General features: G+C 31.4%; 2 protein-coding genes across 2 annotated transcripts; one reads left to right on the top strand and one right to left on the bottom strand.

Annotated features, from left to right (window-relative positions):
- Positions 1-786: 786 nt before the first annotated feature.
- Positions 787-3612, bottom strand: LOC110704352 (putative UPF0481 protein At3g02645). Its single transcript, XM_021882136.1, has 2 exons — positions 2953-3612; positions 787-2203 (listed from the first exon to the last, which is right to left on the bottom strand). Exon 2 carries the CDS (start codon positions 2200-2202, stop codon positions 922-924), a length of 1281 nt encoding a protein of 426 aa, XP_021737828.1. The 5' UTR covers position 2203; positions 2953-3612; the 3' UTR covers positions 787-921.
- A 13143-nt stretch (positions 3613-16755) lies between these two features.
- On the top strand, positions 16756-17648 carry LOC110704385. The gene is made up of 2 exons (XM_021882165.1): positions 16756-17097; positions 17214-17648. Exons 1-2 carry the CDS (start codon positions 16756-16758, stop codon positions 17646-17648), a joined length of 777 nt encoding a protein of 258 aa, XP_021737857.1.
- The last annotated feature ends 6904 nt before the right edge of the window (positions 17649-24552 follow it).

The raw sequence follows: 24552 nt of genomic DNA, 5'->3' as shown, positions 1-24552 counted from the left end.
GTGTTTGAAAAAGAACCATATGTTTGACAAAAGAACGTGTTTGTGTTTGACAAAGAATATGGCATTACAAAGAACATAAAGTCTTTACAAAAAGAACATGATAATACATTAAAGAACATGTTCTTTTTCATGGTTACTCAGGTGGTTGAATTAACATTTTTTTATGTACATACATAAAAAATATATTGTATAATGTAAAGAACATATAGTTCAAAATCAAAGAACATAATGATCAAACTCAAAAAACATATTATGCTCGCATTCTTTATAAATGTCTATAATGTTCTTTTTTCGCCCATGTTCTTTAAAGTATGCCTAATGTTCTTTCCAGGTGCACCATGCGCATGGTGCATCCGAGTGCACCAACCACGCATTATTGTTAACTCCCAATGTATAGGAATACGCTCACTAAGTAATTAGTTTGTGTTAGTGGAGTCTTAAGTGTAGTAGGTTTATTAAGTGGGTTAATATTAGCATAATATAATGATCACGGGATCATGTTCCTCACTTTTAGCTCAGTTTTCACTATATATATGTTACTATATAGTACGTTTTTCAATGGATTGAATACAACTTTATATTTTTCTTTCCCCTCCCTCGTCTGTATTTCTTAAATTCAACAGGGTGTACTTTGGACTTTGGAGGGGATGGTTTGGACTAAGAACCCAGTTATTAACTTTATGAAAATTGGCAATAAAATAGACAGGTTAATTTAAAAACATGAGAGTAGTTACATACATTAGATAACTGATTAACAAAAATTAAATGAAAACCAGTACAATGTCATTGAAAAAATAATCGATACAATACGTTACAATAGAAGTCAGAAAATTAGAAAAACGAATGAAAATGGAAAATGAGTAGAAATTAGCAAGACGGAGGGAGTAGAAAGCTCTTATAAAATATATAAAAGTAATAGTACTACATGAAACCAGTGTAAACTTGTAGTACAGTGAGAATAAGTAGGATGACTAAATATATAACAGATGTGATTGACCATGGATGATTGAAGTAGTTCCTCCTCAAAATAGCCTTCCATTTATTCCGCTTCTTGGAAGCAAAGGCAATTAACTTATGACAAACTTCATTGTAATAGAAGTTACGAGAATATATCGATATGTGCTTGACTATACTATTGATGACAGTCGCGACTTGCTCATCCGTCCCAAGCCAATGCTCGATAATATTGCTCTTCACTAGAATTTGCACATCTTCGGGAGAATCAATCAAGTCATCAAAAAATATCATGTAATCTATAAAGTAAGAATCGAGATGATAGTGGCTTTGTTCGAAAAATATGATGTTGCGGAAGATGGCTTCAGTGATATCTTGAATGAACAATTTTGGAATCTTCAACTTACCTTTCGAATATGTAATATCAAGCTGTTTATCACCGTCAATTGCCACAAATGTTACTCCGGCCGCTTTCAACTCTTTGGCAGTCATAGGATACTTAATGTGTTCAGTGGTGTTGTAGTTTTGGCCAACCTCGCGAAGTTTGGAAGGCAAGTAGTAGATCCTCAAGAAATCAACTAGATGCTCGACGTTCATTTCTTTGTCTATTTTATTCCCTCTTAATGTTGTACTTACAGACTTTTTGCTAGATAAACCGAATTCGCTATTTATATAATTATAAGTAAGATCCATGAAAGAAACTAGAGGGTAGAATGCCCCAAATATGGTACTGAATAGATCATTGAGAACAAAAAAAGGGAGCTGATTTTCTACGAGAAATAAATCTCGATTCATTTTAGCAAAAAATCCTAGCTTATTTCTAATGTCATAATTTTCACATGGAATTTCATCGCTGATGAATATAAATAAAGAGATGATGAATGCAGCATCGATCATTAGCATTTCGATGAACTCGTTGCTAGAAAGATCTATTTTGTTTTGATAGTAAGCTCGAGTTTTCTCCTCCATTCCTTTTATGATGTTGTACCATTCTTGTAAACCATAATTAAATTGGCTAATAAGGTTTAGGAAGAATATAAAATCCCTTAGTTTTATCTCTTGTGAATGTTCTAAGGATGTGTTTTTATAGTAGATAGGACCAATTGAAACCACTAAAGGCTCATAACATTCTTTCTTAACCAACCGAATATATTCAGGCACCTTAATGAAGCTAGAGGGAGATGAGGGCATCAAATCAATCTTGCGCCTTATTGAAGCTACCACAACCTTAAATTGATCCGTCGCCATTCTGTAATTGGAAAAAGAAGGGATAAGAGTTACTATTATTGAAAAAATAAATGTAAATTGGCGATGCTATGATACTTTTGGTAAAGGTGATTGATGAGAAAACATGTGTAGTGGGAACCAAAACTTTTTTATAGTTTTTTTTTGAGAGAAATCGAGTTTTATAAATAATCATCAGCATGAAATTTTGTTTCATATGTAAATATTAACTTTTTTATAATGGTCTCTTTTTTTGGTGTTTAGAGAGTCATATGGGCAGGTGATGAGAATCAATTCCAAGATCTCCTGAAATCGAGAAGGGAGCTCTAACTGCTTGAGCTATACCTCACTCTCTTATAATGGTCATTGATACATAATTAAATTTATATTAGTACATTGGTGCTTGGTCATTGATCGATCCAATGTAGACAAAATAAGTTTTGTTAAATACAGTAAATATAATTAAGCTCAAACACACTCGCAAATAAGTTTAATTTGTCATAGAGTTCAAGTATATCAGTAGAAGAGAATAGATTCTTAGAGACAATGCAAGAAGTATTTCTATTGTTTAACAAGTTGTATCACAGAGAGTACATCTTAAATAAGTAACGAAGGGGTACTACTTGAATTTGCGTTGAGTATGTGTGACAAATTATGGCCGAGTCCAATATGATGATATAAATTACATGAATGCGAATAAATGCAATGACTAACAATTATTTTAAAAAAAAAAATTAGGAAGTGTAATTGTATAAAGAACAAGCACAAACTTACCCTCAAATAAAAAGGTTGTTGAACCAGAGCAAAGGACCAGAGAAGATGAAAGAGAAGAGTAACTGAATTCTGAAAGTAAGCAAATTAAAGAGGAGTTGCATGCATAAACTTAAATTCTTTCTGTCACATTTATATGACACTTAATTCAACAGAAGTAAAAAAAAATATTGCATGTAACACAATTAAAAAAAAAGCCCTAGGTATTGGTGTTATCAACTATATTACAACAACCGTTGACTATATTATTATTATTATTATTATAAAAAATTTCAAAAACCTACAGAGTCAAAAAAATTACAAGAAATTAGTGGGGAGCCGAGATATAATCTGGACCTCCCTCCCTCTAGCTATAGCGAACCCGATCTTGCTGAAGATGTGACCAGCTGCACGAGCACCAATATTCTGAGTCCTAACGAACGCCTGAACCCGCTTCAGCAACGCAACATCCTTTTCTAATTCCCCCAATGAAGAAAAGGAGAAAGGAAGACAAAGCTCGGGGATCATTTTATTAAAGGAAAACAACTTAAACAATGCCAAGATCATTGACTATTACTTCAATCAATTTGCTGATGTATAACTTTTTCATCAAATAACATTGTAATTGTCTACAACGATAAAAGATGAGAGAGTTAAATTAACCATTTTATAAGGCTGAGGCCATTCCTATTGCCATATGATATTAGGATAAACCATACTCCGTATTAGACTTAGCTTGTGATGATGTGACTTTTCCGTTTCACCAAAGTTTATTCAACCAATCACAACTTACCTGTTTTGCAATTCATGGAAAGTCTCACTTACCATTTTTTATTTTTTTTATTATGTAAACCAAACAAGCACTTATTGTAACTTTGTAAGGGTCTAAAATATTACACATTACACTTTAATTACACTTTGGTTGTATTCCATTCACATGATTTTCACCTCTTTGGATCTATCTTAATTTATCTGAACTTATTAAAACTTATTTTAGTTGTAATTTGAACTCAAGTAACCCACATCAAAACTTATTTTTCCTAAACCAAATGCATCTAAACTTAATTAGACTTATTAGACATAAAATAAGTGAAAATAAGGTGACAAAATAGGCTCTTTATATTATTTCCTTTTTTCAATTTGGTTTACATATACGGTGAAATGTTATTAGCCATATCATTTGATGAAATAGGACCATATATATTTGAACAATTTTTCTTCCTCCACTCTTTATTCGTAATAACATGCCCTTTTGGCACGCATTTAAAGAAAAATATTTAAGAGTGTAAACAAACAAATTACTATAGTACCAAAGGGTATATTGCAAGTAATATATATGGAGCATATTAAGTATTCCCTTCGTCCTTAAATTATAAGTCGGTATTTCATTTTTGGGTAACCAAAATTACAAGCTTATTTCTATTTAAGGTTGTACTTTTTGACAATATTACCCTTTTTTTGATAATTTGCATTGTCATCCTTTTTATTTTCTTTTTTAATTTGTACTTTTGACATCAATTCCTACATTTTTTTCTTCATCTCTTTAAAAATTCCCAACCACTTTTTCTTTCTCTCTATCTCTCTAAACCCACTAGCATATTTGTAATCTCAATCAACTTCCTTAATTCCCATCATAAAAAACCCAAATAAGCTTGTAATTTAAGGAAGGAGATAGTATTAGATTTAGATCATATTAAACTACTTCACTTTTGGTGACAATAAAATGTCCTTAAGTAGGCCCTCTTTAGCTTACCTCAATTCTCATGATTTGATTAAAACTTGTCTGGTTTAAATAATTTTGATTTTTACTCATTCTTTCTAATCTAATCTTAATTCATTTTTCTAAAATAAGGCTTGGTACACATTACCTTATATTTCCTCTAATGTCAAGCTAAATTCATAAATTAAGAAAAATGTTAATAAGTTCGTAAACAAGTTAAGGAAAAGTGTGTTTACAGAAGTCGAGATAGATTTTGATAGATTTAGATTTATAAGGAGTTATCCAAGTTCAATTTATAATTAATAAAAATATTTCATACGAGTTTTATTTGGTTGTTCAAATAAGTTCGAAGTTAAATTAAGTACTTAAAAATTCATATAAGTAAAGGGTTACTCGATTAGGGATTACTCAATTAGTGTTTTGGTACGTGACATGCGCTAATTGTAATAATAGTCTTCAAAATATTAAAAACATTAATAAAAATAAGAAATTTTCTAGCCAAATAAATGCTTCTTTATACAAAAAAATGAGGGAAAATTCCCTTTACAAAATCCAATTTAGTATAGAATTATAGATAGCAGACCTTCTTGTGTGTGGCTAGCCACACAGTGTGATATGTGGCCGGTTATAAAAGAACAAAGTAATCCCTATAACACTAATCGAGTAACCCCTATAATACTGACTAAGGAACCCCTATAATGCTATAACAATGATCAAGTAACTCCTTCAACACTGACCGAGTAAAACCCCTGTAACACTGACTAAGTAACCCCTGTAATACTAACGAAGTAACCCCTATTATGGATGGTCACACGGTGTGACTAGCCACATATAAGAATTTGTGAATAGATAGATAATACTCCTACCGTGTTAAAATAAGTGAAACGTTTTGACTTTTAGTATTATTCATCTAATTAACTTTGACTAATGTTTGTTATTTACACATAAGAAATAGATATAGTCTTGTGGGTAATTGTTGGAATCGTCTCAATAAATAGTTTATTAATATTCAATTGTTATAATTTTTACTTATTAATAATTAAAGATTTTATCAGTCAAAGTTTTACATTAACATACGTACACGTGTATCAAAAAAGTGATTCACTTATTAAACACGGAGTGAGTGATTTAGATCATAAAAGATCGCGATTCTCCCATTGACTCCGTAATAAACAAGTACCAAGTACTATTTTATTCGTAGTCCAAGTCTTTCATCATAAATCAATAGTTACCAAAGCCTCGATATGATCGAGCCTTTGTTTCAGCTTAGATAGTGGATCTTTTCACTCCACACTTCAGATCCAAAAAATTTACGAGTATCATTTTTAAAACACTTATTACATTCTACTTGTAATAATTAATAGAAAAATTCTTTTTTTTTGATAAAAAAAAAAAATCTCCCAATCAATGCACAAAATTAAATTTTTCTATGTTGACTTTTCCCCAAACTGTCCTAGTTTAATAATCCTTTACGACAACGGTGTTAACAAACCAATAAGTCCCGTCAAAAAAATTAAAAAAAGTAAAAATCATGTACTGTAATTAAGAATTGGTAACACTAAGGTGTAGCTGTCCTGGTGAAATTTACCTTATAACTTTAAGGTCGAATCCTCCTAGTTGCAATACATAAGAGTGATGATTTCTTATCTTTTTCCCTCACTTTTAAGTACCCGGTCACAAATACGAAAATTTCAGGTACAGAAAAAAAACATAAGCTATTATTTGCCATAGTAGCGAGGATGTGCGTTGGTTGAATTGGCGTGTCTTGCTGCAACTTTGCTTCCTTTTATTTGCTAGTAGGAGATAGCCTTCGTAAAAATTACTAGTATGTAATGTAATTCCTTCTCTCTCTTTTAATTTTAAAATTGAATTAACATTTAGATCTAGCTAGTGCACATATTATAACATTAATACTTAAAGTTATATATGTTAGGAAATAGAGGTGTAATTGTATTTGATTAATGCGGAACAAGTCAATGAAAAGTAGGAACGAGAAAAAGCAATAAAGAAGATAAACAAATAACACAAGAATTTACGTGGTTCGATCAAATTAGACCTACAATCCACGGGTGGGGGATTTGAGAGCTTCTTCACTATAATGGAGAATGTAACACCCCAATAATTCTCTCTTTAAAAACCTGTAAATACCTTTAACAATTTGCAAGAAAATTACTGATGTGTTACCGCCACATGTTCAAACGTTAAGGCTAGTTCAAAATTTAGCAGCGGAAAAACTAACTCGGTTATCAATAAGTTTCAAAACCAAATTTAGTCTTACAAGTTGGAACCATTAAGACCCTTATTCAAAACCCAATAAAAGTAGTAAATAAATCAATCAGTAAATTAAATCCAAACTTATGAAATAAAATAAACTGTGAAAATATCCAACACTCCACTCAAAATCCCACCACCTTGATGCAAGTTCTGATTATGTTAAAAACTGTGATTAATCTACTCCCCAATATTACAAGTGTAAAAATTGGATCATTACAGGGTCATTGAAGGGCGAAGGCCATGACCAAGAAAAAGACACACAAAAGCACACAATCAGCACCGTTGAGTACATACAAGCTACAAAATATATCAAAGAGTCCCTAACATGTTACTAAAAATAAATCATCACACACAATTTAATTATTGACTCTAACACATGCCTCAACCTATTAACATTACTAAGACTTCACTAATCACTAACAATAATTCATTTCATTTCATTAATTGATTGGATTAAGCAATAGACCAGGTTGTCCCCCTATGCTCCATTTCGGAACATTAATAAAAGAAAACCCTATGCCTCCTTTCGGAAACATTAATAAACATCCAATGGCAGACGGGCGCGATTCTGTGGTCATAGCTAGTATAAGATCTCATCTAACTCCTTCTAGTATAAACAAGAGACTCGTAGATCAGACAGCCTCTAGAAAGTACACAGCTAATACCCCGTGAACCCCAACCCTTGATTGTCAATACTCTAGATGTACACGAATCTAGAGTTTTATTGCTCATCCTTCTTACACTTTACGTGATTTACTAGTTTAAACTTGGTGATGACTCAGATGCAAAACAATACAACCAATCATACATCAATCATTCAAACATTCCAAGCTTCCAACACCATTCTTAATTTATTAGTGACAAACAATTATTTATTATTGAATCCTTTAACTATCAAGGTGTATAAACACCTTAAGTGCATAAGGCACCTCAAATCAGTAACCTCGTCTTATAAGACTTTAAATCTCCCTTTACTCATTTCATTTCATTAGTTATGAATGAGTAATAAAATAATTCATTCCACATATTCACGTACCTTTGCCTATAAGCTCATCTTGTAAGTTAATGCATAAATAATGCTTACAAGATAAATTAATACGCAATTCTCATACATGAAACAAAACCAATCATCACATTATTCACCAATCAAACTTACTACCATACAATTCCAACCAATCCACAAGTTTCCTAACATGATTCTAAGTCTTCCAAGTCCTTAAACATGCTTCTAGAGTCAAGGTTTTCGTATCTTTGTACGTACCTTGAGTAAACGAGTTGGTTGGCCACTTTAGGAACTAAAAATCGCCTTCTACAAAGTCCACTCCTAAACCAAAACAATAATAATTCAATCAATACCCTAGCAATATAATTTACAGCAGTACTAACTTACTTTAAAACCCCTTAAACTATTGAAATAATGCTTTTAAATTACTCACAATAGTCAAAGTTAATAATTCAATAGTTTAACTATAAGTCTATATGTTAAAATCATGAAAATATAGCTTATAACATAAAATTCAAGCAACTTTAAAGTAAGGATTATAATCTGGAAATTTAATTTAAGAATATAAAACAACCTCATAAACATCTCTTCTAGAAATAATCATTAAGTAGTAGGTTAGTATGTTAAAAACCTAAAAATCCATCATAAAACCATGATTTAAAACCTTTAAAACCAAGATTAAAAATCTGAAAATTTACTTTAATAGTAGAATGTATGAATACAACAATCCAAACTTGAAATATATAATTAGAATTCAATTAGTTTCATAAAAACTCAATCAAACCTTCAAAATTCAATTAAACAACACTTTAAAACCTTCCTTTTTGCTAGAATTAAAAGCTTATATATTATTCTTAAAATTTCCTACATAAAAATATTAAAATACATACTTATTCATAAAATTACAGCAAGTTTAAAGCTTTATAAAAATCTGAAAATTTATTTTAAACATTAAACCTTCGTTAAAAATCAAAAACTGCCCGAAAACCATATTTAGAGGCTGAATTTGGCCACGATAGGTGGTGAACACTACCAAAGGTAGTGAGGTTTGATTAAAACGTCGTTTACACACAAAAACACAATTTTTTTTGTAAAAATCGGACGAGTTAGAATTTAAACATGATTAAAAATAAATTAAGAACGGAGATCATAAGTTGATTACGGAAAACTAAAAATTTGTTTTTATGCTTAATTAATCATTAGAAATTCAATAGGAACAAAAGCCCTAAATTAATTGATCATTAGAACTCTAAAATCCCAATTTAACTAAACTAAAACCCTAGGTTTAAAATTACAAAATCTGAAAATTAAAACAACAATTATAATCTGAAATTTATTAGTTTAAAACATCAAAAATATGATTTTTTATACTAAATAAACTAATTTCAAGCAATAAAAACCAAAACCCAAAAATCAATTGCATAAGCTTTATGAAAATAATAAGAAATAAAGGAGGAAGAAAATAAGACCAACCTTTTTGTGTGGGGAAAATTTGGGGATTCATGGGGTATTTATAGGAGAAAACTGTAAGGTAGAATTGGGCCTCATGAAAATAATGGGCCAATTAAATAAACAAATGGGTTAGGCTTTGTTTTTATAATAATGGATTGTAGGATATAGGTACATAAAATAATTTAGCCTAAAATAATTTTTGACCCAAATTAATAATTTGAAAATTAAATTCTGGAAAAATACAAATATATATTATAAATAAAATAAAATTTCATTTATAAAATATTTAAAAATACGGGGGATTACAATCTACCCCTCTTAAAAGAAGTTTCGTCCCCGAAACTTAACCCAAAGTCCATAATTTCTCAAAATTATTCAAACTTTTGTGTTTTGTATTGCTGTAAATTGCTTGCTTCTCAACATGTATACTCAACAAACTGAACTTATACTCAATAAATTCGCAGTTGGCCAAAATTTACATACTTTAATAGCATGCGGACACAACAATATTGTTCAATAGTAAGCAAAATCATGCAAACTTAAGCAATAAATGGCATAAATGAGGTAAAAAGCATGAAGTTATATCGCATTCTACCCCTCTTAAAGAAAAGAGTTACACCCCCTAACTCACCTTAAGAAAAGAGTTAAGTGAAAAGAAAAAATACCAGTAATCACATCTGAGGACCTCTCAGCCTCTCCTTTGCCCTTTACAGACAAACGCCCGAGAGTGTTATTCCTTCCCTGATTACCATTGTTGCCATTACCAATATTATTGTTGCCCTTATTGTTACTAATCCCAAACTTTCCATTCTGACCATTCTGCCCATTACTTTTCCCTCCCTGGTTATAGGAATTACTAGACCTCTGTTGGTTATTTCCACCATTCCCACCATTTCCTTGTTGGTTCAGCTTGGTGTAACACTCATACTCCTAATAATTCTATACTATATCTATATATTTTATACTGAAAAGTTTGGTTTAATTTTTACTTTCTCTCAAATTTACGAGTAAGTTATTTTTTTTAAGTTTGGGAGACGAAACTTGTTTTAAGGAGGGTAGATTGTAATACCCGTAATTTTTCTATTTTAAGTTTCGGGGATGAAACTTGTTTTAAAGAGAGTAGATTGTAATACCTGAATATTTTAAGATTTTATCAGATATATTTTATGGCTAAAATAAGATATTTTAAATTATTTTCTAAATTCAATCTTATACTCTATTTTTGTTATCCTATAAAAATTATCTTAAACCATATATATATAATGTGGCCGTGGGTGCGGTCGTGTTTTTTCCTTCTCAAAAACTCTAAGCTTTGACCTCTGCAAACTTGTTTCCACTAGTTTAATTGTCTTATGCCCAAACTCCATCAATTCCCTTCTCAATGCATATCATGCGGCAATCATTCACCCTTTCTATTATCAAATACTAAACTAAAGCCAATACCCATTAATTAACCAACTAAAGTCCAATATTACCTTACGCAAGTCGTCATGTCAATTAAAGACACTCTTCCGGCAATTTAACCATGCTTTCGTGAGGTAATCACACTTGTCGTTATGGAGTCGTATATTTTTATATTTTTTTTACTAGTAATCACACAAATTTAATTTTTTGAGTTGTATGTTTATAATCAATTATCTAGTAATCATACTATCAATTTTTTGGTGTTGTTTGATTATAATTTGATTGTATTATTTATTATATGTAATCACACAAACATTTCGTATTATTATGTGTGATATGATTTATTGTTTGTACTGTTTGTATATATGATTAATTATTATGATATTGTATGATTTGATTTGATTTGAATATTGTATTATTTTAATTGATTGTACTATTATTTCTAGGGTTTTTAATGTTGTTGCTATAGGAAGTATTGTTTTATTGAGGTTTAGGGTTATTAATGCAGAGTATTGTTTTTGGGTTGTGAGTTAATTATATTTGGGAACTAGTTTTATTGCCCTATAAGAGTTGAGATATTTTATAAACCGGAATTGTCATGTTACGTTATTTGGAAACCCGTGCCATTATTGAGATGCTATTTCATTAATTTTTGAATGGTTATATGATCGATGTATGAGATCAAAAGGTTGAGAATTATCATTTTGTTCTTGGTTTGAGGCTCGGCGTTATACACCTTAGTACTTGGCATGTTGGTAAGGAGATAATGATCCAGAGTTAAGAATGAGGTACAATCTTTATATATATTTTTCTATGGTCCCCTACAGTGGGATTTGACCCATATTGGTCATGGTTTAAGGTGTTTTCTGGTTATTGAGAATATTAAAGTTTTTATACTTGTTGGTTTATTTATTCGAATTACCCATGTTCAAGGCTAGGTATAAAACAAAGAGCATGGCACACTTGTGGGACAAACGAGTTAATTGAGTAAATGATCGTATTTTTATTCGAGGTTGGATTTGACAAAGGTTATTTTAAGAGTACAATGTGTAATGTAGTTTTGAACTGCATTGTTTAATTGAGCTAGTAATGTTAATTATTTTATTATTATTTGTATTCTGATATGTGATGATTACTCAGCTTTTTGCTGACGTGTGTGTTGTTTTGTTGTGCTACTTTGTGTTTGCGGCCATGTCTTTTTCTTATGGTGGCCCTGCGACGATCTATTTTGGAATTTGTCCTTAATGGTGAGCAGTCAAGTTTGTCTAAATAGGTTGATCAAGTGATCGTAGCTAAAGGAAATCAAGTGTTTCGATTAGTCTGTTATAACAAGTTTGTAAAGTTGTATAAATAGCTCACTTAGATTATTGAGTTGTAATTATAGATTTTGTAAGCCTTAGCACTTGACAAATTGTTGAGTGTGGCGGTAATACCTCCGATTTAGGTGTATGCTTCTGCAGTTTTTATTCAAAGGTTGTTTATTTTTCCTTTATTTATTATTTATTATTAGCTAGTAAATCGGGGGTGTTACAGAGAAAGAACGAGAGAATAATACAAAAAGTCCTAAATCTAATGGCTCAAAAGGTATGATCTAATTAGTCAACTAAAGGATCCTTTTATTATAACACAAGAAAACCCTAATAAAACCCTAAATTGTTCCCCAAGTATACTCAAGTAGCCATCATAGGAGATATATATATAGTTTTAGGAAAAATTTCCATAAAACAATTACATTCAAAACCGGACAAAAAATGCCCCTCTTTTGGCACGGGTGTGCCAAGTCGAGTATTTCGTCAGTAATGTTCCAGCTTCGTCAAGTCTTCGTAAAACGGTCATAACTTTCTCGTTTCTTATCGGAATTGGGCATATGACCTATCGTTGAAAAGCTATTAAAACAAGATATCACTTCCAACTTGAATCACCTCAAAATCACATGTAGTTTGAGAGATATCTGCATTCAAAGTCAGCCCTACTAGATTTCGAGTCACAATCTAACAATACCCATTATGCATTATCTTGTAAGAATATAAGAATATGATACACCTTATCTTCGTATTATTTTTTGGTGTTCCCACCAGATTAACCCTTATGGACTCGGGCCTTAGTTACCTTATTTTCGTATTATTTTATTTTGAAACTATAAATCTAGACGAATCTTACAATATCTGACGCATTGATTAGGACACTGCCAACATTTAAAGCACAAAAGGTCAACAAAATTTGTTTGAATAATGAGAAAAGTCCAACTTTAATTTATGATTTCATTTGTGTTATTTAACCATACTATTACATTTTAGGAGAGAATATAGATTACTTGAATGTACTTGAAAAGTATATATAAATCCTCTTATGGTGGAAAATAATGTGATTTTATTCTTTAAAATTGGTACATTTACTTTACAGTATTCGTATTTGCTTTGTTAAAGAATATTTCTTTTAACTGTGGTGAATAATGTTAGGTTGAAGACACAAAATTTTATAAAAAGAAAATTAATTCAAGGCTAAGAACTACTTCGTACATCATATCAAAATTTTGTTCTAATATCCTTTAATTCCCTAAAATTTGGTATTATTTTTTAGTTTTACTTTGTTTGGGCAACCTTGCAAGGCGTGGAGTATACATTTGATTTGCAAAAGTTTGGTACGTCTGCACAATTGGTTTTATTCAGAAAATTTATATGGATTCTATATTATTATCTATATCTATATATCTAAACTTAATTAGAGTTTTTCGAGGAACTTTCCCTCCTAAACTTCACTTTATCCCTTTTTTTTTAAGATTTTTGCAGATTTATTAATGTTTATAGAAACTGTATACTTTAATTATTTATTATTATGATGAATTTTGAATTACATTTTTCAAGAGACTTCTATATTTAATTTCAATTACCATTATTAAAAACCGAGCATGACTCAGATACTATCTAGTTTGTAAATTATTGATGTGGTCTTAGTTGTCTTATGTATCACCCATAAAATAGATTAATTTGAATCATTATAAGAAAATAATTAAAAAGTATAACAAAATAATTAAAATAATACGGAGTGGTTTTTAGAATATATGTATAATACAATTATAATAATATATATTTAATTTTATATATTATCTTTATAATAATTGTATTCTTTTTTATTTCGTGTTCTATTTACTTAAAATAGTTAAATAAGATTTTGAGATCTTTTAATTAAGGGAGAATAAACTATAATTTAGAAGGTTGATATATGGTGGAGAGTATAAAATAACGGAGCCAAAAATACAATATTAACACTTATATTACCCCGTCAAAAAAAGAAACATTTATATTACCATTATATAGTTCTACAATAGTGGATGAAAAAAAAAACATTTCTATTCATGGCTTTGATTTGAAATCTTATGAAATAATAATAATAATTAAGTTATTTTTTTGTTAAATATTTCTGTAATAATTTTACCAACTTATAACTTTTTTTCCTTCAAAAAATCTATTAATTAGTACTAAAACAGGTTATGCTTACATCGATAATTTTGGACATATGTCGCTATCATTAAAAATATTTTCACCAACACAATATATGATGGGTCAGCTTTAAGTGTATTTTTTTTTTCTACTTAGCTTATTTTTTGGAAGTACATTGTATAGTTTTTTTTTTTTTTAAATCAAATTAATTCATTAATAAAAAGTTATACGACATATAGTTTTATTGGGAATAACATGCATCATTAATGTAATATAATATATATTATTTTTAAATATTTTCAACTAACTAATCAAAACTATATTTTTTTCTCAATTGTAGTTTTAATAATTTTTACCTTATCATTTCATCTTTCTTATACACATTGCATTTGTTTATTCTATACGAGTTGCTTCATTTTTATATTATATCATAAATTAATAATGGAAAAAAAGATTATTACTACCGTGCATCGCACGGGCACTAATCTAGTTTTTACTAATATATATACCGATTTCTATTAATAGTCCAAATTTAAATTATTCATTATTAATACAATTTTAAGGAGCATCTACTTTAATTAAGCCCAGATGATAGTGACTAGATGAGAATTTATATATTAAAATTGCCACGTGCCGGCATATAATTGAATTTTATTTATTTTTAATTATATTTCTTTTTCCTCCCTTTCCTCTATCTAAACTTGATTCCGGCATCCCTGACCTCTTTCCTCTCTACCACTACCTTTAGCATCCCCTACCTCCTTCCTCTCTGCCATCACCTTTGGGAGTTGGCCGTCGGCATTAGGCTAGTAGCTAGCCTGTTTTTTGGATTTTATTTCTAATTTTTTTTGGACCAATACTTTGTTGACACATGTTAAGTGACCTATTGTAACAAGTTTGGTTAGGTCTGATAAGGTCGATACCCCCGTAAAATTAGGATTATATATCAGGCATAATCAAAGTTGAAATTATGAAAAGAAAATTGGCCAAAGGTAGGATTATTAAAACTAATTTTTCAATACAATAATTACATTTATTTATATACATTAGTAGTATAACTTGGTCAAAGAATAATATAAGTAAAATTCAATATAAGAGTGGTTTTGGGGTCCAGTGGTTTTGAGGGTGGGGCTAGAGACGAGGGTCGGTTTTCGATGGTGGGACTAGGCACCGGGGCCATTTCGAGGGTGGGGCTTGGAAGGGAGTTGGCTGCCGGCATTAGGCTAGTAGCTAGCCTGTTTTCGGATTTTTTTTCCAAAATTTTATTTTGACCAATAGGTTGTTAACGCGTGGTAAGTGATCTGTTGTAACAAGTTTGGTTAGGTCTGATAAGGTCAATACCCCCTAAAATTGGAATTATTCATCAAGAATAATCAAATTTGAATTATTAAAAGAAAATTGGCCAAAGATAGAATTATTAAAACTAATTTCTTCTTACAATAATGACATTTATTTATATACATCAGTAGTTGGTCAAAGAATAGTATAAGTAAAAGTCAATATGATGTAGAGAACAAAGAGGAGAAAGTATTTAAAATTAATTCCTAATAAACCTCACTTACACCATATTTACTTCATTCAACACATTTTCTTAAAACTAGTGACGGTCAAATAAACAAATTTATTTAGAATAAAATAGAGGGAGTATAACTTTTAGCATGTTCAATATAAACAAAGAAAGGTCATTATTATTAATTTAAAACTTCAACGAAAATACACCTAAATCTACATTTTTTTTTTTTTATCCTATACCTAAATATACATTGTAGTAACATTTACGACAACAAAATTTTGCTGAATTTTTTTCCCCTTGCTAATTAGATCATTTATTTAATTATAGTTAAAAAGCATTCTATAATTGCAAACAATAAGTTTTAAATTCGTAAATCAAATCAATTGCTCTTTACATTTGAACGATAATGAGCTTAACTGACAAGATAAATGATGATATATGTAATATATCATCAATAATTATTTGATATTACAGAATGGCAGCTGAAACCAAGGAAGTGGATTTTTCAATAAAATGCAAGCTTAATTTCTTTCCTAAATCCTTATCTATTAATCGCTGCATTTATAAGGTGCCTGAACGTATCCGCAAGGTAAATAGAGAATGCAATCATCCTTCAATTGTTTCGATTGGTCCTATCTACTATAATACTCCATCCCTTGAATCTTCATCAATGTTAAAATTAAGTCGCCCCAACTGCTTCCTAGAATATGCGACTTATACAAATGGCTTAGCTTAGGCCAATACATTGACATTATGAAAGAATGGGAGGAAGATGCTCGTTCCTATTACGAAGAAAAAATAAGTCTCACTAGTAATGAGTTTGTTGAGATGATGGTGGTGGATGCTGCATTTATCAGCTACACTTTTATGTGCCGTAAAAAACGGGTAATTCTCTGTTTCTCATTGTGAGAAACAAGTTTTGTTTCTCACGGGGTATGTGTCAAGATCTGGGACTCCCACTTATGACACATACACGGTCCCCACCAGTGAAAAACATCACATTATTTTCCAAAATGCCATTATGAGAAACAAAAGTGTTTCTCATAATGAGGAATTGGGGCTCCCTCGTAAAAAACGACATTTTCCTCTCCTTGAAGAGATTCCTATGTTTGAAAAGGTCACTTGGATGGGAAAAGTGATACAAGATTTATTTGTCGAAGACAATCAACTCCCCTTTTTTGTTCTCAACAATCTATATGACATAGCATTTGGTGCAGCTTACCCTCATATTCCCTTCAAGGAGCTTACTTGTAGTTTTATATCCTGCCCTTTTTTTCTTGGAAACGATAGGGAACGTACCAAACTAGGTAGAGAGAATGTAGAGAACATATCAGGTATTAAACATCTTGTGGATTTTATGAGGGTTTGGCACTTACCTCCTGAATTCCAAGACAATGAAATGTTAACACATGAATTAAATTTGAGGTAAGAGAGGGTAAGAATCTGCTTGATATTGAATTTTTTAATGGGGTATTAAAGATTCCGAGACTGGTTGTTGAAGACTCCATGGAAGGTTTTATTCGCAACATCATATTTTATGAACAATCCCACCATTATCCTAATGACAATTCTTACTTTGCCGATTATGTATTGTTCCTTGATGAATTGATTGACACTCGTGAAGATGTGCAAATACTAGTTCAACATGGAATAATGGAGAATTGTGTTGGGAGTAATGACGATGTGGCAACTATAGTGAACCGTCTCACTAAGTACATATCAATCCGTCGTAATTTCTACTATTATGATATAAGTCAAAGATTGAATGCCCATGCTAATGCCCAGATGAACAGATGGATGGCTATACTAAGGAAAGACTACTTCAATCATCCATGGTCAATCACTTCCGTCGTTTATTTGGTTGTAATTCTTATCCTCACAGTGTTACAAGTTTATACTGGTTTTAAGTCATAGTTATTCTTCCTTGATGAATGAACTGGATTGTAATTGGATCGTATACAAGTTTGACAATTAAGTTTTTCCTTTGTTACTCTATATTTGTAATGCTAATGGTTGATTTAAGAGGGAGCCCCAGTTCCTCGTTACGAGAAACACTTTTGTTTCTCATAATGACATTTTGGAAAATAATGTGATGTTTTTCACTGGTGGGGACCGCGTATGAGTTATAAGAGGGAGCCCCAATCTTGACACATACTCCACGAGAAACAAAACTTGTTTCTCACAATGAGAAACAGAGAATTACCCTTGATTTAATGAGTTCAAGTTGGAATTTGTACATTAGAGGAATAACTGTTGAAGTTTGGTACCTCGTACTTGTTATGTAACTGCCCAAAAATTGTAATACAGATTTTAAGAGACAAAAGAATTACTAGTAAATGTGAAAGCATTTTTTACTAATAAATTAGACATATTTTTTACTTAACCATAAATATTCATACAGTTTGGTACTAATAAATATTAGAAAAATCGATATTAAAGTGAGCAATGTATTTGGTGAGACACAAGATTATTTGAGATTGATAATCATTTACAGTAAGTAAATACTAAGCGAGGTCACATAAAACAAGAACTGTAAAGTACATGCATAATAGACTAATAGTTATCCCCTAAAACCGGTATAAACTTGTAAAGTACATGCATAATAGACTAATAGTTATCCCCTAAAACCGGTATAAACTTATAAAGTACATGCATAATAGACTAATAGTTATCCCCTAAAACCGGTATAAACTTGTAACACGGTGAGAATTAGGAGGAACACCAAATAGACCACAGAAATGACTGACTAAGAATGATTAAAGTAATCTTTCCTTAAAACGGAGTATAGTTTTCCATTTATTCCACCTCCTAGTAGTATACGCATTTAAACCGCGACTAGAAGTTGGGACTATAAATCGTTATGTATTTGGTGATTTGGTTCACCAAAGTTGCTACCTTCTCACCACTTCCTAGAGAATGTTTGGTTATGCCACGGTGAACTAGTATTCTTTTTCTTGACTCGCTTATTAGTTCACTCAATATCATCCTGTTATTAACTCACAAGCAACCCGCATTAGCCTAATAAAAAGTGATCCTGGCCTTTTAATCTAACTCATTGTCGCACTGATCTTGAACGACACAAATGGTAACCGGATCTAAATTGAATTAACCAAATGGTTCCGTCAATTTTTTTGTTGAAAGTTTGAAACAACAAATATAACTTTATCTATAGGATATTAGCTACCAAAAAAAACTAAAATGAAAGGGGTTTCAATTGGAACTTAATTTGTGACATTAAGTTAACCAAACTTAAATGACTTGATTATTAGTTGGTCGATCAAGCCCAAAATGTTGGGTCAACTATTTTTATTACGAAGTACAGTAACAAAATCATCATGTATCACTAAATTATAGAATTCGAAAATTAAATAAAAATTGAAGTGATTGGCATTAAAATACATTCTACAGCAAAAAAAAAAATAAAAAACAAAAAAAAAACATAGAAATTACAGAATAGATTTATAACCAAACTACATGCCAGATTGAGGTGCATTGGTTAAACTTAAATATAGAGTGAGATAATACTCGTTGAAAGCAGCAATAGTTTGTAATAGAGTAAGAATAAAGAGTATAATTGCAGCGAACACGGATATAATTGCCCATGGATGACTGAAGTATCTCCTCCAAAATAACGCGATCCATTTATTCCAAGAGCTAGAAGCGTATGCATTCGCTTCTTTACTAACTTTCGAGTAATAAAATTGGTGTCCTACTGTGTTTCTAGCATTATTATTTGATTGCATCTTCGTCGCTGCCAAGATGATTTTTGAGAATCCCTGCTTTTTGTATTACTTGCACATCTTCTACAGTGTCGATTAATTAAACTAGGAAGAGAGTACCAATTCTACAAAACACTAGAAAACGCATATTAGTAATAAAAAAATAGCTCCGCAAATCTCAAATAAGCAAAAATATGACCTTAGAGACGGGTAATATATATATATATATATACATATATATATATATATATATATATATATATGGACTAAGAAATTATGTAAGTAATTTAGCAAATACTTGTTGAAACTATATATAGAAATGAGAAAGGGGAAAGAAAACCAACATAGATTTGAAAGGGGAAAGAAAAGCAACATATATATGCAAAACTAAGCTATAAATGAGTAACATGATGAACCCATGATCATTAAATTATGTCTAACATAGATTCACTACTATATGACTCCACTAACACAAACTAATAGGAAAGTATATTCCTATTCTTTAGGAGTCAACTAATCACTATTAATTTGAAGTAGTAAATATTCTAACTAACACACCCCTTTGCTTCAAATTAGGTTAAAATGAATGTCTGATCTTCACGTTTGACTTCAATGGAAATACGATTCTTATAACAACTATACATCTTCTTTCTTCCAATAATATGAAATATTTCTTATCAAATTAAACAAAATTTTGTAAGAGCATCTCATAATATATACAATTTTATTGATGCACATTATCACCAATGCCATATTTTCGGAATAGTTCTCTCCACACAACTACACTTGTTGCACATAATTGATCTACGACAGATTTGTTTTGGAACATGTGAACCACTTCTCTTCACCATGATGCTCATAATCATCACATACTTTTATTTATCCAACCACTGTTGCCATGGTGGTTTTCCCTTCATTTTTTTTTTTTCGCATATAAAACAAAAGATGGTCTGCATTAGATTACTTCCTATTCTATCTCTCACAGTTCTCTCGATGTAATCTAAGTGTTGATACCATGTTGAAATCATATATAGAAATAAGAGAGGGGAAAGAAAACCAAACATGTATTCAATCCAGAGAAAAACAAACTACATAATGACATATATATAGTGCAAAACTAACAAGTTATCCGTCTAAGCTAACAAGATATCAAGACCGCCATGATTAGTCAGAAAGGACTTATAATCTGCATAAAAGCTAACAAGTTATATCCTTCTCTAAGGCCCATGACCTTGCTAAAATGGCAAGAAATGGGTGTAAAGGATAATAATGATCAAATGTAGTTATTGTTTGTAATCCCTTGATTTACTCTTTTTGATTGTCAAAGTATATCCCATATTATTAGATAACGTACCTAGTCATATATTGTACCTAGTCATAATTTTGTGGTGTTTGATACTCTAATCTTGTACTATATATATTCTATTATACTCATCAATATAATTAACCTTTCCAACATTATTCTCTTTCTCATAACTCTATCATGGTATCAGGAGCTATTGATCCATTTTTTACCCCGCTTCCGCGACATCGACAAATGATGGTGACCATATCAAACTTCCTTCTTGGAAAGCTTCAAACCTCAGACTTTTCATATACCAAGAGATGATAATTACCATTTTTTTTTCCTCCAAACTCTTTTATGGAGAAACAATCTCATTTCAGCACCTCGCAGTTTATCTGCAAGTGTTGTCAAATATAAACTCACTTCTCCAAACCCTTTATGGAGAAACAAGCCCTTTCAACACCCCGCAATTCATACCAAGTGTTTCCGAACATAAACTTCTTTCTCCAAAACCATTACGGAGAAACCTAAAATTCCCTTCAACATTATATTTTTCTATCTCGCTTTTTATGGTAGTGAAGGAACCCTATATTTTTTTTCTGCTATATGTTGCAAGCACAGGCTAGCAAACTTCTTCAATCATTTTATGTAATGTAATTTTTTCCCTCCCGTTGTCAAAAGAAAAAAAAAATAGTGCAAAACTAACAATTGATGCATTTAAAAAACAATAGGGGAAGTATTTGTTTATAATGTACGTAACACAAGGTAAATAATTAAAGGCATTTGCTTTAAGATAAAACAAGAAAAGAACTTTGATGAATTTGATCCCACCTACAGCTACGTAGCGGTCTAAAATAATCTAGTCAACAGAGGTTGAAAGTAGTAAATAATTTTATACTCCGTATTAAATTATTGTGGGGTACTCCGTAATACTTAGCTTCGATCAATATTACGGAGTACTCCTTACTTTTTAATTAATGGGATTTTATTATTACAGGGAATTTTATTAGCGTCCTTATAAACGTTGTGATAGAAAGGATTTCAGCTAATTCAAAGCTCTTCTGTTTACTTTCAATATTCAGTTAGTGAGCTTTCTGATCCCTTTGGTCGTCTATCTTTTGCTCACGGTGCAACAACGCTTTTTGTTATTTGGGGTACGTATTACCTTGTTTCTTTTACATATTGTTATACATTCATTATTATTATTTTTTGAGCATATAGTATTTTCCGCGTTTTGTTATGCATATTTTGGCATATTTTTTTGGTACTTAATTAGTAGTATATATTGATTAAAATAATGTTGGCATTACATTGCATGGCACTGAAGTTTGTTCTGGACTATACTTCACTACTCTGTTAGATTAAAAGCTATTCACTTTTCAAGTATGTTTGGTTGGAGTATTTTTGGGTCGAAAACGGATTCAATTGAACCATTATCGTTGTCAAGTGTTTGGTTAGAAAGTTTGGGTTACAATTACCATCACTCTCCTCAATTAAAGCACCCATTTGTTACCTCTTTAAAACGAACCTAAGGTAACAATTACTCTTAATCTCCTCAAACAAAAAATAAATGGAGTTAGGTTTAAGTGGTGATTCTTTTATCTAAGGTTAAACCAAATAAATGAAAACTAAAGAGTTAAATAATTTCTTTGCACCCTTTTATTTGTTACCTATCCACCTTCTTTCCAAAATTCATTACCAAACGCCCCCTTCATCTTATTTCATTCCACTTCGCTACAACGAAGTAACATCTAATGAGGATATTGGTTCACATCATCATATGGACAATTTCTGCTCTGTATAAGTGTATTAGTATATACTTGTATATACTTGTATTACTATATATATATACACTCCATAATAAAGATAGATATTCACACTTCCCTCACATTCATATGTTTATCACTGATGACAATTCATGGAATGTTTCCCTCTTGCAATCTTGTCTCCCACATGATCTTGTTCACCTCATTCGAGGTATTTAGCTTCCTTCCTCCCCTATTCCAGATGAACCTTGTTGGAGAATTTCTAAGGATGGGCAATTTTCGGTTAAATATGCAACTTGGTTAGCCCACTCTCCTTCTATCTTACCCCTTAAATGGGAATTTCGATGGATTTGGAAATTAGATATCCCTCCCAAAATTATGATTTTTTTATGCATGGCAAATTCTCCTAAACATCCTTCCTACTAGACAAACTTTGGTTTCCCGGAATATTGATGTCTCTCACATTTGTGCCCTTTGTAGCTCACTTTCCGAATCTCAAGACCATCTTTTTCTTTCGTGCCCATTTATTAGGGAGTGTTTGGTCTTATTTGGTTGTGCGTAATTGGGTCGGCTCCCTTGTCTCTTCTTCGTCAGTCCATGACCTTTTTCGCTCTCTTAAAGCTTCTTCATTCGCCCAGGGATATTCCAAAGAAAGCCATTCTGTTCTGGAGCATTTGGAAATGTCAAAATGCTCTTATCTTTAAGAATTCTACCCCTACCGTTGATACCATTTTTTGTCGTGCTTTTACCCTTTTTCAAGAATGGCAAGCCCGTTTTCTCTTGGATAATCTCCATTCTATTGATCCTCCCGCTCACTCCTCTGCTTCCCCTCCTACCCCTTCTTTTATTTCTTGGTCCCCTCCCCCTCTGGGTTTTTGTAAACTAAACTTTGATGGCTCTACTTTACATAACTTGGCGACGGCTGGTGTGGTCCTTCGTGACCACCTAGGTAACCACATAGCTAGTCGCACTTATAATTTGGGCTCTTGCCCGGCCTTTTTGGCAGAAACTATTGCTCTTCGTAATGGTCTTATTTTAGCAAGAGACCATAACATCTCCCATATTTTCATTGAAGGAGCTAATCTAACTATTATTAATATTTTACAGGGACAATTCCGCTTCTCTTGGAAGCTGCATCTACTCATGGATGACATCAAAAGGATTTTGGAGTCTTTCTCAGCTTTTGATTCTCAGCATATTTATCGTGAAGGAAATCGAGCAGCAGATTATGTTGCCTCTCTAGGCTATTCTATCCCGACCCATTAAGATATCGACCCCTTCATTGATAGCAAATTTGTTTATTTTTTACTTTTCGATAAATTAGGTTACAGTCTTGCTAGAAAGACGTTCCTAATTTTCCTGTATCTTACTTTAAAAAAAAAAAAAAATTAAATTACCCTATTTTTTACAATCACAATTTTTTAATAAAATTATTTAATTTGTAACCATACATCAACCGTCCACTCACATATACATTTATTTTCAAATTACAGACTGGAAGATCAATTCAGCGCCGTGGAAGCTTCAATACGATGCAAGCTTGAATTGACTTCCAAACCTTGCTATAGCATTGATAAGGTGCCTGAATAAATACGGTCAAAAAAGGAAGTATGTTGCTATAAACCTTTTGTAGTTTCCATTGGTCCTGCCTACTATAGAGACATATCCTTAGAGTTTTCTGAAGAGATGAAAATGAGGGATTTTCAATTCTTCCTAGAGCTGGCTAGCCAATGTAGTTATGGCTTACAAGAATTGTTCAACAATGTTAAAAAATTGGAGTATAAATTCGTGCTTATTATCAAAACGATTTACCACTTTCTAGCAATGAGTTTATTGAAATGATAATGATAGATACTGCATTCATCGTCACCTTTTTTATATATACTCTAACAATGAAATTCCTCCATGCCAAAATAGGGAAAGTTATTATAAAGGAAATAAGCTAAGTGTAGTCGCTAAATTGAATCGGATCTATTTCTCATTGAAAACCAACTCCCCTTTTTTGTTCTTAATGACGTATACAACACAATATTTGGGGCAGCCTTCCC

Source organism: Chenopodium quinoa, unplaced genomic scaffold, assembly GCF_001683475.1.
Source record: "Chenopodium quinoa cultivar QQ74 unplaced genomic scaffold, ASM168347v1, whole genome shotgun sequence".
Classification (NCBI taxonomy): domain Eukaryota; kingdom Viridiplantae; phylum Streptophyta; class Magnoliopsida; order Caryophyllales; family Amaranthaceae; genus Chenopodium; species Chenopodium quinoa.
This window is presented reverse-complemented; position numbering and strand designations above follow the sequence as displayed.